The sequence below is a fragment of the Camelus bactrianus genome, chromosome 30, assembly GCF_048773025.1.
Source record: "Camelus bactrianus isolate YW-2024 breed Bactrian camel chromosome 30, ASM4877302v1, whole genome shotgun sequence".
Taxonomy (NCBI): Eukaryota; Metazoa; Chordata; class Mammalia; order Artiodactyla; family Camelidae; genus Camelus; species Camelus bactrianus.
The window spans coordinates 20,008,019-20,021,179 of record NC_133568.1 but is presented as its reverse complement, the minus strand read 5'-3'; the positions used below and the strand labels follow the sequence as shown (position 1 = coordinate 20,021,179).

The window sequence follows — 13,161 nt, the reverse complement described above, 5'->3', positions numbered from 1 at the left end:
AACAAAATGAACAATTCAAGGATTATGAGGATCAACGATTCAGTATCAGAGTCTCAAACCAGAAATGATGGACTGAAAAAAAGAACTACTGGGGTAGAGTGAGCCAAGATCTGCTCACCAAAACACAACAAAACCTTTAAAACTTCAAAGAGTAAGTTTCAGAATTTTTTTTAAAGGAGCTATTTCTCAAAATAACAATTTATTCATTGATTTTCTCTAGATTATATACCTAGTAAATATTCTAATCACCAAATTGTCATATATTAATCTGCAATTTTCAAGGAACGAAATACATAAAGCTAAATCTATACTAAACATAATTCTCTTTCTGATGATCCAGGTGCTTCAGAATTGTGTAGCTTTTGGAATTCTTATAATCAAAAAATATGTGACCCTAGAGTCAGAAGGTGTGGAAGGTGAGGATGAAATAATTATGCTGAAGGCTATTCTGCAAATTGCCTTCTTTAAACAGGTACAAACTTTGTTGTGTCTCAAAAGATAAAAAGTCATGCACAGCAGTAACATAACAAAGTGACAAAGAGAAAAAAACTTACATTAGCCACTATTCTAACAATAAAAATCTGACTGCTAGTATTCTATGAACAAACAGAACTAGACAGACTTAAGAACCATTCAGATGTATTAGATGACAGAATCACAAGAGTTATTAAATTGAAGGAAGCTGAAGCCTTTAAGTCAATGTAATCTGTTAAAAGGGAGCAGGTGAACCACCTCATTCCCTGCAAACTCTCTCGTGTCACAGTCATCAGCGTACGAGTGGTGTGGAAGAGACACGGGTGACGCACTGATGTGAGGGAGGTGACGCATGCATCTCTTTAGCAGAGAGATTTAAAGCCTGGGATTTTAAAGCAAATACACTGCAAAAATACAGACGACGAACAGCACTGATGGCTTTGGGAGGAGACAACATGGAGGGAGGCAGTGAGGGATTTTCGTTCCCTTTCATACCTTCAGAAGTTTGAACTACGTAAATGTGTTTTACTCAAAATAGAGGTTAAAATTTAAATTAAAAATACTCACCTTAAACTGAGTTACTTATTTAAAAACCCAGACAATCCCTGAATCAGAAGGACCCAACATTTTCAGCTTCAGTATGATAATCTACATTTCATGATATGCATGACTGCTTCATTAAAAATATCTTAAATATATCTTAAGCTTACTGAATGCTTAAAGGTAAACCTTCTTAAAGGTAATTCCTTAATATTTCAGAGGGAAATTAATAAACAGAGGGTTTTTTTTAAGTTGGAGTCAGCAAACATCTAAGCTACATTTGACAATGAGTTGGCCCCATGATTTTAGAGTCAAAATGTAACTATGTTTCCTTATCAATATTAAATCTCTGTAAACAAATACCTAGTTTAAAAATATACTCCATTGAAAAAGGGGCCACACTGTTGGTGAGAGTATTCATAAATTGTTGCAGCCATTATGGAAAACAGTATGGAGAGTCCCCAAAAAACTAAAAATAGAGTTGTCATAAGATCCAGCAATCCCACTCCTGGGCAGATACCCAGAAAAAAATATAACTCAAAAAGATACCTGCACCCCAATGTTCACAGCAGCACTATTTACAAGAGCTAAGACATGGACGCAACCTAAATGTCCATCGACACATGACTAGATAAAGATATGGTATATTAATACCATGGACTGCTACTCAGCCATAAAAAGAATGAAATAATGCCATCTGCAGCAACATGGATGGACCTAGAGGTTATACTAAGTGAAGTAAGTCAGAAAGAGAAAGAAACACCATATGGTCTCACTCACATGTGGAATCTAAAATACGACACAAATGAACTTATTTATGAAACAGAAACAGACTCACAGACATAGAAAACAAACTTATGGTTATCAAAGGGGAAGGGGATTGGGGAGGGATAAATTAGGAGTTTGCGATTAGCAGATACAAACTACTATATACAAAACAGATTAAACATCAAGGTCCTACTGTGTAGCACAAGGATACTCAATAATAAACCTGTAATAAACCAAAATGGAAAATAGGAAAAATACGTGAATATATACGTATAAGTGAATCACTGCTGTACCCAGAAACTAACACAATACTGTAAATCAATTACACATCAATAAAAAACAGAAGACAAAAAAATACACTCACAACCACACAAATCTAGTACAACAAGGTCTGAATTCCCCTAAAGTCCCATAAAACTCTATAAAGGACAGTCATTACAACATGAATAAGTCACCAAGATTTTCAAAACTGCCTTTACACAGGAACGAGGGTGGAAAGATCCAGTGGGCCCGCGGGCCTCTGCTCTGGAGTGGGGACTGGCTGGGGACGGGTGAGGAGACCGCTGCCAGTGAGGCAAGGGAAAGGCGGGCGAGTGTTAACTGTAGCAACGGGGACGTCTACCTCCACGGCTGACTCAGATTTCCTGCATGAAACAACTCTGAAGTATTAACAGAGTTAATTCAGAAATCACTGTTCACATCAAAGCAGGGTAAGAGCAAGTGAGGATGTGACACAGCAGCTCAACACCTGCTCTAACAGGTACCACGCTTGGGATGCTAAGTGATGGGTATTTGAAAGAAAACTCCCTTACCTTTCACAGAACCACCGTGGGCGTGCTGGGGGGTGGGGAGCCGGATACCATTTATTCTACTGTTTAATCTGCTGTCAGTTTTCTTAATTTTCTCCCTAAGCCAAAAGTACACATGTTACCAACATTTTTTATCAGGTTCTCTGGAGAACACAGTAAGTACAGTATTAATAAAACTTCCCTCAAAATTTCTTTATAATTAAAAAAATGTTTAGTAAAGTATAATTGTAAAGACAGAATTTGCCCTCATATATTGATTTGTTTAGAACTAAAAAAATAAAGTCCAGATAAAAATATAAAGAAAACTAATGGAAAAATACTGTTTATACTACAAAAACTAAATATGTCCATAATCAAATGTTGCCTTTTCTTACCAATTTCTATTACTGGAAACATTAAATTGAACCTACTTTTCTATTTGTGGCTTCCCTTTCTTCTTATTTATTGAAGATAAGCTTCGTTTTTCAGTTGAATGCTAAAAAAGAACAGAAATCAGACTAAAGTGACACCATACTCAAGTAGGTATCCTTTTATTCTGATACCAAACATGAAAATGTCGCATTCCCAGCTGTGTGTTCTAATAAATTTTTATTCCCAGCCTCTTTTTTGAAGTTACCTGTCTCTGCATATTCTCTGAAAAATACTTAATATTAATCATGAGAAAAATATCTATTTTTTATTTTGCTTTTAAAGTGGACCTATATTTTTTCTTATCACAAAAAAAACAATCAAGTAGCGTATCTGCTGCAGGCTTACTAGTTTTCTGTCTAGAGATGGGCTGGTAAACTGCCGCACACAGCGTGTTGCCTCTAAGAAGCAGCGGAGGGAGCAGAAGCACAAGCAGACGGACCTGAAAACAGGCCGTAACTAAGTATGACTAAGATAACGCACACCTTCTCAAAGTCTGTTTTAATGCTTTAGTTCGTAAAAACGCACTGCAGTAAACGTTAACGTGGATCCGAGGGTTGGCCAGAAATAAAACCTATTTTCTAGAGAGAAGGTGGCTCTCTGCACAGCTGCACAGCTAAGCACACCTCCCCGGTCCCATATCTGTGGTGCCATGTGACCTAAACACACTGGAGAGCATTCTGCTCACGGATTAGAGCAACTCCTAAGAAAGCAAATAGTTCCTTGTTACAATCAGGAGTGCTGGTAAGCTGGCCCAACCGCTCATGAGAGAAGATCAGTTTCAAAATTCGCATCACCAACAGCAAGGCAGTGACTGAAATGTGATATGAATAATTCTTTCAAAAGCAAAAAATTTGGCATAACAATGTATCCCTCAGACTAAACATTTTAGGCACCACACTAAAATGTACTAGTTTTTTGAGCAATAAAAATGTAGGTCCACTTTAAAAGCAAAATACAAAATAATTTAAATCTAAACTCTTTCAGGTCTCAGAAGCGCTTAGACCACATATACCAATTAAGTTTAAAGTCTAACACTGAAACATTCCTTCATTTCTTACTAGATACACTATCTGACCTAATAACACTCACAGAGCTCGGCTCTCACAGAGTTAACGGTGCTTGAACAGTATGGCAAGAAGACAAAACAAAGCCCCGTACCTGGTCGGCCAAGGCCACGCAGTGCTCCGGGTGCTGAACGGTGGTGCAGGTCTGCTTCCTCCAATCTACGATTCCATTCTGTTCAGAATACTGCATGGTGAGCCCATCCAACGGAGAACAACTTGTACCAACAGTGCTGTCAAAAGAAAAGTTCATGCAAGTATGAGAAGCTGCAGTTTACAAGTTGGGAGGAGATAAGTGAAGCTACAGTGATCCAAAGTCTTCACGTGGGAAATGGTACAAGCACAATTAACATCAGAACTTCGTAAGTCGAAGTTGCAGCATATAACCTCCAGGTAGCCTGGAGCAGACTCAAAAAACAATGTACATATAACTATCAAGGCTAGTAGAAGAAAAAAACAGAATAAAAAACTACCCAAAAGCAAGAAAGAAGAGAAAGGGAAACAGAAAAGGTGAGACAAACAACAAGCAGATAGTAAAAAATGGCAGAATTATAGCCAAATATACCAGTGAGTAAATGTGATGCTGATTTAAAAACACAGAAAGACGTTCATGTTTTAGGAACTAGATACCTACTTTACAATGGGACTTTTCCCGGTGTGTTTCTTGTGGACTATAGTGTGCTGTAACACATCTAGAGTAGAGGAAAAACACAATTTATTACACCAAATGCTTCTGCAAAATCCAGAAGATGCAACTAATTTATGTGATCATAACAATACAACAGACCATGTAGAGCACTTCTGAGCATTTTTCATAGAAAATTCCTTAAAGAAGCAAGTTTTTAAAAGACACAGTACATGACTGAATGTCCTTAAATATTCTCTCAAATGTGTTCCACCTAATAGCAAAATCAATTTTGTCCAAAACTATGAAAGCTGATTATAAACATGCCACCGCAAAACAACAACGTTCAATTTCAGGCTCTTTTTTAACCATTAAAAAAGTGAACTGTCTCAAATATCAAAAAAACCATGTATTAATAAAACCAACACCCATGTACCCACCTCCCAAGTATCTCTATATCTGCCTCTTTTTATTGAGAAATGAAATATCCGAGAAACAATTGAAGGCCTCCCTTTGTTCAATTGCCTCCCTCTACAGAAGTTAACCAGTTGAAATAATCCAGCGCATTTTTTAAAATTTTAACTACCCTCGTGTGTATTCACAAACACAACAGTGGTGCTACATATCTGAATACACTATAATATCCCTTAATTGCCACCTAGCATGAATATGCCACAATCTGTTCATAACTTGATTAACACTTACAACGTTCGGCCAACATCCAGGCACTTGCTATTACACGCGTGCTCCCAAGAGACCCCGAGTCCCTGTCCCCTGAGCACATGGACAACGATTTTCATAGAAGCTGAACTCCGGGATAGCAGCATTAACCTCCTCCAACTTCACCACACAGTGTCAAACTTCTGTCCGAAACAGTTGTACCAATTTGAATTCCCATCAGCAGTGGATGAGAGTTCCCATTACTTCATAGCCTTGACAATGTCAGGCTGGAAAATGTTTTGCCAATCAGATGAGTGTGAAATAACCTCTCATTGTTCTAAATTTGCACTTCCCAGACTACTCGTGGGCTGAACACTGTTTAGTGGCCATTCAAGTTTCTTCTTCTATGAATTGCCTGTCTTTATCTTTTACCATGTTGTTAACTGGACTGATTTTCAGAAGAATCTTTCTACAGTAGTCTTTACCTGTAAATATCCTGCACATGTCTTCTGTCTAGTTTCTTGTCACATGTTAAGTTCTAATTTAGATTAGAAAGATCACCATGGTCATGCTCTGTCTTGTGAAGAAAGCATTCTCGTCCCAGATTATTAACATTAAAAAAGTTAAGTTTTACATTTTACATATTACATTAAGTTTATATGTTACATATAATTTGTTATTCACTTGAAATTTTTTGTGCATGACAGAAGTAAGGATCTAATTATGTAATTTTTTCTTCCAATTAAAAAGCCAGCCAACACCGTTTACCAAATAGTCTATTCTTTCCCCACTTCTCTGTAATGCCACCTGTCACATTCCAAGTTCCCATAGGTCTGTTTCTCGGCTCCTTCATCTGTTCTAACGGCCTGTTTGCCTAGTCCTGTGACAATGTCAGGCAGTATGACTTATTCCAATGAATCAACATTTACCTTCATCTTGACTTGAAGCTTCTGAGCTGTCTTCTTTTAAGTGTTCTAGTATCTTAGAAGTCTTCAGAGAGGATTGTAAGTTATCTATGGGAAGTATTAAATACTGTTAACTTTTAGGGAAAATTGCAATAGAAAAACAAATAGAATGATTACTTTTCTTCCAAGGAAATCAGAGTGGAGAGTTAATGGCAAAGAGAACATTTCTAGTAGTCAGGACTTTGAAGGAAGCACCATGACAGTACAAAACCCTGGACTGGGAGAGGGGTCCCCAAACCACGGAGCCTGCTCTCCCCATAAAAGCCACAGGACTGGAGCAAGCTGCTTCACACCTGCCAGGCCCCTGGTGCTCTGGGGCAGAATGAGGAGATGGAGCAGACTAGACTAGTGCTTCTCAAACATATGTGTGCTATAAAGTTTTTAAAAATACCTAATTCATGTGGATGGCTCCTTTTAGGAAAAACAATAATAATGTGACAAGGTCAGACTTCTACAAACGGCCCAGGGTCTACTGCCACTCTTCAGACATAAGTTTAAACATGGAGTTAACTGTTCATCTTGTCTTAGTCAACTGGTTGTAAAGAGTCATTAATTCTAGTTACTACTTTTCTGTTTAAAATGTTTAAGGCATACACACACACACAAACGATTAGAATAACTAAACGTTAACCCGTTTGTTATAAGCACACATCAATGTTACTGGCAAAATATTTGTTTTAAAAAGGCAGCTGAGATAGATGTGTATACAAAACTAAATGTAAGGCAGACGGTGATGAACGCGGAAACGTGAGGGCAAAACCAAACCGCAGGAATGTAAGAGAAAACTGGGAAATCTTCATGAGGTGATACTATAGGCGGGGCCTGAAGCAGGTGTGATTTTAAGACTGCGACAGAAGAAAGGGTGCAAACGAGCCAGGACCCTGGGACAGCAAACGGCAGGGGGCACTGAGTGGCTGCCAAGCCTGTGAGTGAGTCTGAGGGAGGAGGAAGGGGCTGACGGCAGGGCTTGAACTTCACACCAGATGTTTAAAGTTCTGAATAGAGGATTGACAGACTGATCCCCGAGATCATCCCCAGATAGGTTAGAGCACACTGAGGAACTAGGAGCTGAGACGAGAGGCTTTGCAAGTCTATATGTGAAAAAAAAAAAAGGCCTAACTACCAACAGGATTGGTGAGGAGGGGTGAAAAGGAAGGTGTTCCTTGTCTGGGGTGGCTTGGCCTTTAAATGACTGCGAAGAGGAAAAGCGAAAAGAATAAGGCCAGAGTTTCGAGCCACGGAAGCCGGGGAGGTCACTTGGAACAGGGTCAGACTGTAAGAGGTTTACCCATTATGCAAACAGCACTGAGGCATCTCTACAACCTGTGGGCCAGGTCTGTCAAGGAACGTGAGCATCCAGTATGCCCACAAGCTTGAGATGCCTGGGCCTTTGCCTTTGAATCAGCCTGTTTTGTGATATTAGCTTTTCTAATTTATTTTCTTTAAAATTGCAGTATAAAATTCACTAAAAACTACAAATGCTTCTAAATCATATGCCACTATTCCTTGACTTTAACTAAAATGACAATCCCATTCAAGGTGACATGGTGAAGCAAGAAATCCAAGCGAGGAAAATGCTAGATTCCTACAGAGGAGCAGAGGAACACTTACTGAGGCTGTGCAGAGGGTCTGACGATATGGACTGAAAAAAGCTGTGTACTTTCTGACTCTGTAGAAAAGCTTGTGATGAAGTTGAAAATAGCTGCCTGCATATCAAAAGCAATGAGATTTGTTAATTACATGTAATAGAAATCCACAAGAGACTCAGTTTAGATTGTAAACAAACTCAAGTGGCTGTTTAACAAACTGTTTTCCTAAGGGAAAAAAATATTATTTTGTAACGTATTTCCCATAGGAGGAAGTGAATAAAAGTGAAAACGTTATTTGCAAGAATCTAATACACAGGCTTACTTTTAACTTTACACAATCTAGTAGTAAGGTTTCAATTCTGGCAAAAAATGTATTACTTCAGCCTTTTACCCAAGTGGTTCAACTGTTGTCTTTCTGCTCAGAAAAACAACTGCAGTTTCTTTACCCTTCTTCATAGGTGATACTTTTCATCTTTTGGCTGTACCATGAAGGAACCTTCCCATCCTCGGATCATAAGAGGTTGGGAAGTTCGGGAAGCTAGGAGTCCTGGAAACCACAGGACACAGTGGTCAGGTTAGTTGCAAGTATTCCTACCGCCTAAGGCATGACTGACTGATGATTCACCGCAATACGCATCGTACCATGATTCTAAGCTGTTATCTTTAAAAACCAGCTAGCCTCATATTTTATTAATGTAACTGGAAGATTTCAACTGGAGGTCTTCCCTACAAAAGAGACCCTGATAAAAGAGATACAGTTACGGCACAGTCTAATGCAAAGTTTACTCAGGATCTGAATACCAGCTCAACTACTTAAAAGCTGAAATCACCCTGAACAACTTAGCTGGCCTTTCACCTTCAAATTTCCTCATAGGGAAGGAATACTGACATTCTTCAAGGTTATAGCACTCAAACAGTATACACAAATTAAACTGTCACCCTGCTCAGCATACAAATCCCCTTCTATTCTTCTGAACACTTTAAATGCTCATGTAAAATTTTCATTCTTAATTTCTCCCCAAGGTTTTGGACCTGTCATTCAGATTCAGTTATAGAATCATCAAATACCATACCACAAGATGACCCTTATAGACCAAAGCTGCCTTGTCCATTAGACAAAATTGCTTCTTGGTCCTCAAACGTGGAAGTAAATATTCAATAGGAACATAAAAGGGGGGAATGAAGAGATGGAAGAAAAACTGAGATACAAAGTAAAGGAGCTAATCTAAATTTTCAGGTCTGAACACGTTAGCTAAGGCTGGTGATTAAAATCCAAAGGCATCTATCACCCAGTTACATTTACAAACCAAGTGGTTAAAAGTACAGGCAGGCACATCTTCAATTCAAGATTTAAGTCCCAAGAAACAGCGTAGATACCATGTACAAACTCCAAATACTAAATGTATATCCAGTATAGGAAATCTACACCTGAGATAAAGGCACGGACTTGAAATCACCATACAGACTCAAGTCAAGGTTCACAGTATGGCAATTGCACCTAACTAGAACAAAGTGGCCATAAACTACTTAAGCAATTAAATAAGAAAAACAAGATTACATTTCTGATACAACAGAAATCATCCAACCCCAAATGTACATTTCAGTGCCGTATTTTCATTTTCCTAATTTACAGTGTACTTGGAAGTAAATGCAGTATGTCCATTACCAACCTAATCTCAACTTCACTTATAAACTCATTTCCTATTTCTCACTTTTCCCCCATCCTTTATAATTGCTCCATTTCTTACGTGACATGATGATGACACTAATCTAAAATTCAGAAAAAGATTAAGTGTCCTAACATCCTATTAATGGTGTTGAGACCATAGGCCAGCCGTACAAAAGAATCAAAGATTTTTTAAAAAAGAATGTTCTCTGTGACCACTCACAAGACCCAGCCACCCCCCCCCCTCCATTTCTCCTCCTTTCTCTGAACCCTTCCACTGTGCCCTCTGAGACACCCTGCAATGAAGGGAGCCTGTACCTCCTTACTCTAAAACCTTGCCAGCCCCTGGGTCGGCTTTCCTCAGACATAAGGAGCGCATTTCCCCTCCTGTCGTGTGTGGGCTGCAGGGAAGGGGGGTCCCTGAAGCCATATTCAGGCTCTCCACCCCTCAACCTCACCACATCACACACTAGCCTCCGGGTCCCTCTTCCACGCTTACATGCAGCTTCGGCCCCCACCTCACTGTCTTCACTCCACGTCTTCCATGGTGTGTGCAGGGGAACTTCAAAGTCTGAAAACTCCAGCTCTCTGCATGGCTGCCTTCTCTCCTGACTTCCTCCATTTCCTATCTAATTTCAGTCATTTGCTTCCAAATCACACCCTAAATCTTGTCATACAGTGAACACTCTCCCTCCCAGATTTCTGTTTTTCTCCAAGAGGAGCAAACATTCGTCCCTCCTTTCTCAGCCCCACCCTGTCCCGAGGACACCCAGGGGGCCCTCCCTTGGGAGCAAGAGGGTCACTAAATGATACACACCTCTGCTCTTTCTCCCTATGCCTCAGCAAGTCTCATTCCCAAACTGGGCCATCTTTGCCTCAGAAGACAGATGGTAAGTCTCACTTAAGCCCTGACTCTAAGCCACATATGCTCCAACACTGCTATTACTTATTTTACTTACTAATAAATCCAAGTTTCCAGTGAAACAGCATTGTTTCCTTGGCCATTATTCCTTAGTTTATTCCTCCTAACAGGGAGCCCTGGGAGAGCGGTGAGTGCAACAATTACCAAAACCACACTGCAAACCTCTAACATCACAACCAACTGTTTCACCTCAAAATCTAGTGCACTAGCCTGGAGAGCTGACACTCTAATCTCAACCTGATTCCTTCTGCTTAGTTACTTCATCACACGTGACGCTCGCTCTCCTCTGTCACTCACCTGTGTTCACTCTAACTGCACCTCAACCACCCGCGCTGTTTCCTTTCGCTTTCCCACCCATTAGCCTCATCTTCTTACCTGGTAACTCAAATCCAAAACCATCTCCAAAGTCAAGCTGTTGGACATGGCCTTCTTCAATAAATGATGAAAATAAAGAGGTTTCACTAAATATTTGCATATCTTACAAGAAATTACTTACAATAACAGATGGCTGAAAAGTACAATGATACAAGAAATTACTTTGGTGTCTCTTAATAGCCTAGAGGACTTTAATTAACACAAGGATGAAAAAGTCCATTCTAAAAAGTACTCCAGAGAAAGAATCTCTGTGTTTCCCCCTTAAAACTCCATCCTCAGTCCTCGGGAGGGCCTGAGACCCAGCACTGCTGGGACAGCCCAGGTGAACTGTTACCTCAGGATGGGCTCCAGGTCAGGGTGTCGTCGTTCCTCCCTCTTCAACGAGCCCTGATTCAGGGCTCTCAAGATGGTCTTGTCAAAAGTCTCTGAGGACAATTCCTTTGGAAGCTAGGAAAGAAAAACCACATGGCCGACATTAAGTTTCTCACTTAGTGGTAAATATGTTACAAACCAGAGGCATAAAAGGAAGATAAATGCCTCCTCCTCAGAAATTGTCCAGGAGCAGTTCCTTTTCTAAGTCTTCCCAACACAGGGCCCCAGGCTGGAGCAGCACGGAGGGGCCAAGGCGCCCTCACCGCCGTGCACCGCTGTGCACACGTGCCCTGCACTCACCTTCCACCTCCCACATGCTGCACCCCAAGCACTCCCACACCAAGGCGCTTCAGTTAAGTGGGACATTGCACAGAGCACAGGTAGTATTTTTATCTTCAAGAAGTATTCTGAAAAATGTGATCCCTGCCTTTATAGTTACCACTTTTGTGCCTCCTCTTTTACACGAGAACCTCAGGCAACGGCAGGCTGCTGGTGCTACACACCCAATAAAGAACCGGCTGTGAAAGATGGGGTGAAAACTCTACATCTCACATAAAAACACTAACTGAAGTTTTAGTAACCTTTTCCTCAATGTGATGGAGGTGGCCTCAGAGTCATGTACAACACACACACACACATACACAAATCAAGTAAACTGATTTTTCTTGGCCAAAAAAATTTAAATGACTTATAATTTTGTTTTTATTAACTAGTTTACTTATTAAATTCCTAATAAATTGATTTTTTATAAAACTAACTTTCTAAGTCTTTCAAGAATTCAAAGCTTTAAATTTGACTTTTAATAACTAGTCTTTGCAATTAACTCTTGAATTGTGGGCACTTTCACTAAAATTAAGAGTAGAATCATTAACACATTATCTAATGAGCCACATGAATGTAAATTCTATACAAATTTGCCAGTTTTCATATTAACTTTTAATTGGAGAACCCAAGGTAAGTAACCATTTTGAATCAAGAATTCAGATATGGAAAATTTAACAAAGGTTGCCTAATGTACTACTATTTTAGGCACATTGAGACTATGGAATCAAGATGTTATAACAGAATGAAGCGCTTCTGGTTCTTTTGTTAGCCTGCTAAGGTTGAACGCTCTGCTGGCATTCCACACACCCAACTGTGTAAATCATTTCCTTGGACTACTAATACGAAGAAACAAGTTCTGGATCTACACATTTTCCAAATAAAGAAATGACTATTCATTTCAATATTTACACTTTGATGTTATTTTAATAGAGATTTAAGACAACAAACACTTATCGTATTACCCATTTTAAACTCGGTTGCTCCTGAATATATGACATAGACCAAACCAGCTTCAATGGAAAAGTCTATTTCAACTACCGAGTGGCTGATGGCTCTTCTAAACACAGGAAAGGGGGCAGACACACATTTTCACCTGGTCAGTGACTGCTCAAGACTGGGCAGCATTTGCAAACTGATTTACTTTCAACTGGCTTTCATCTTCAATTTCCGAGGACTATTTCCAGTCTGAGAGGAAGGCATATTCACTTATTATACAGCTTGAAATCACCTCTCTTCTATTCCAGTCGCTCTTGAACTTTCTCACCTGCCTGATCTCTGTTCCAGCATACCCAGCCCCCATCTCCAAAGCCCCCACTCAGCTCAGCACAAGCTCAGTCTGCTGGAAGAATTTATATCTCATTACAATTTAGTTTTTGTAACTCTTCCCATTCATTCAGTCAACTTATATTCAAACTCCGACCCTGTCCTAAGTACTGTTTTAGGCACCGTGGACACAGCAATGAAGAAGAAACAAAAACCCTGTCTCCATGGAGCTTCCTTTCTGGTAGAGAACAACAGCCAGGTGCCAGATGCAGCTGCCCAGCAGCAGCAGGGCAAGGGGTCTAGGATGTGGAGGACAGGCTGCCGTTTATATGTAAGA

General features: G+C 39.8%; 1 protein-coding gene across 2 annotated transcripts in view; it reads right to left on the bottom strand.

The window, feature by feature from the left end:
• The window catches only part of ZCCHC2 (zinc finger CCHC-type containing 2), a 46,197-nt gene that overhangs the window by 9,577 nt on the left and 23,459 nt on the right, over positions 1–13,161 (bottom strand). For both annotated transcript variants that reach the window (XM_074355430.1, XM_010961283.3), the window contains exons 5-11: positions 11,200–11,312; positions 7,925–8,019; positions 6,278–6,361; positions 4,698–4,755; positions 4,161–4,296; positions 3,002–3,066; positions 2,595–2,689 (exon numbers count right to left, since the gene is read on the bottom strand). In XM_074355430.1, the coding sequence (XP_074211531.1) occupies positions 2,595–2,689; positions 3,002–3,066; positions 4,161–4,296; positions 4,698–4,755; positions 6,278–6,361; positions 7,925–8,019; positions 11,200–11,312 (646 nt within the window). The remainder of the gene's footprint in view (positions 1–2,594; positions 2,690–3,001; positions 3,067–4,160; positions 4,297–4,697; positions 4,756–6,277; positions 6,362–7,924; positions 8,020–11,199; positions 11,313–13,161) is intronic.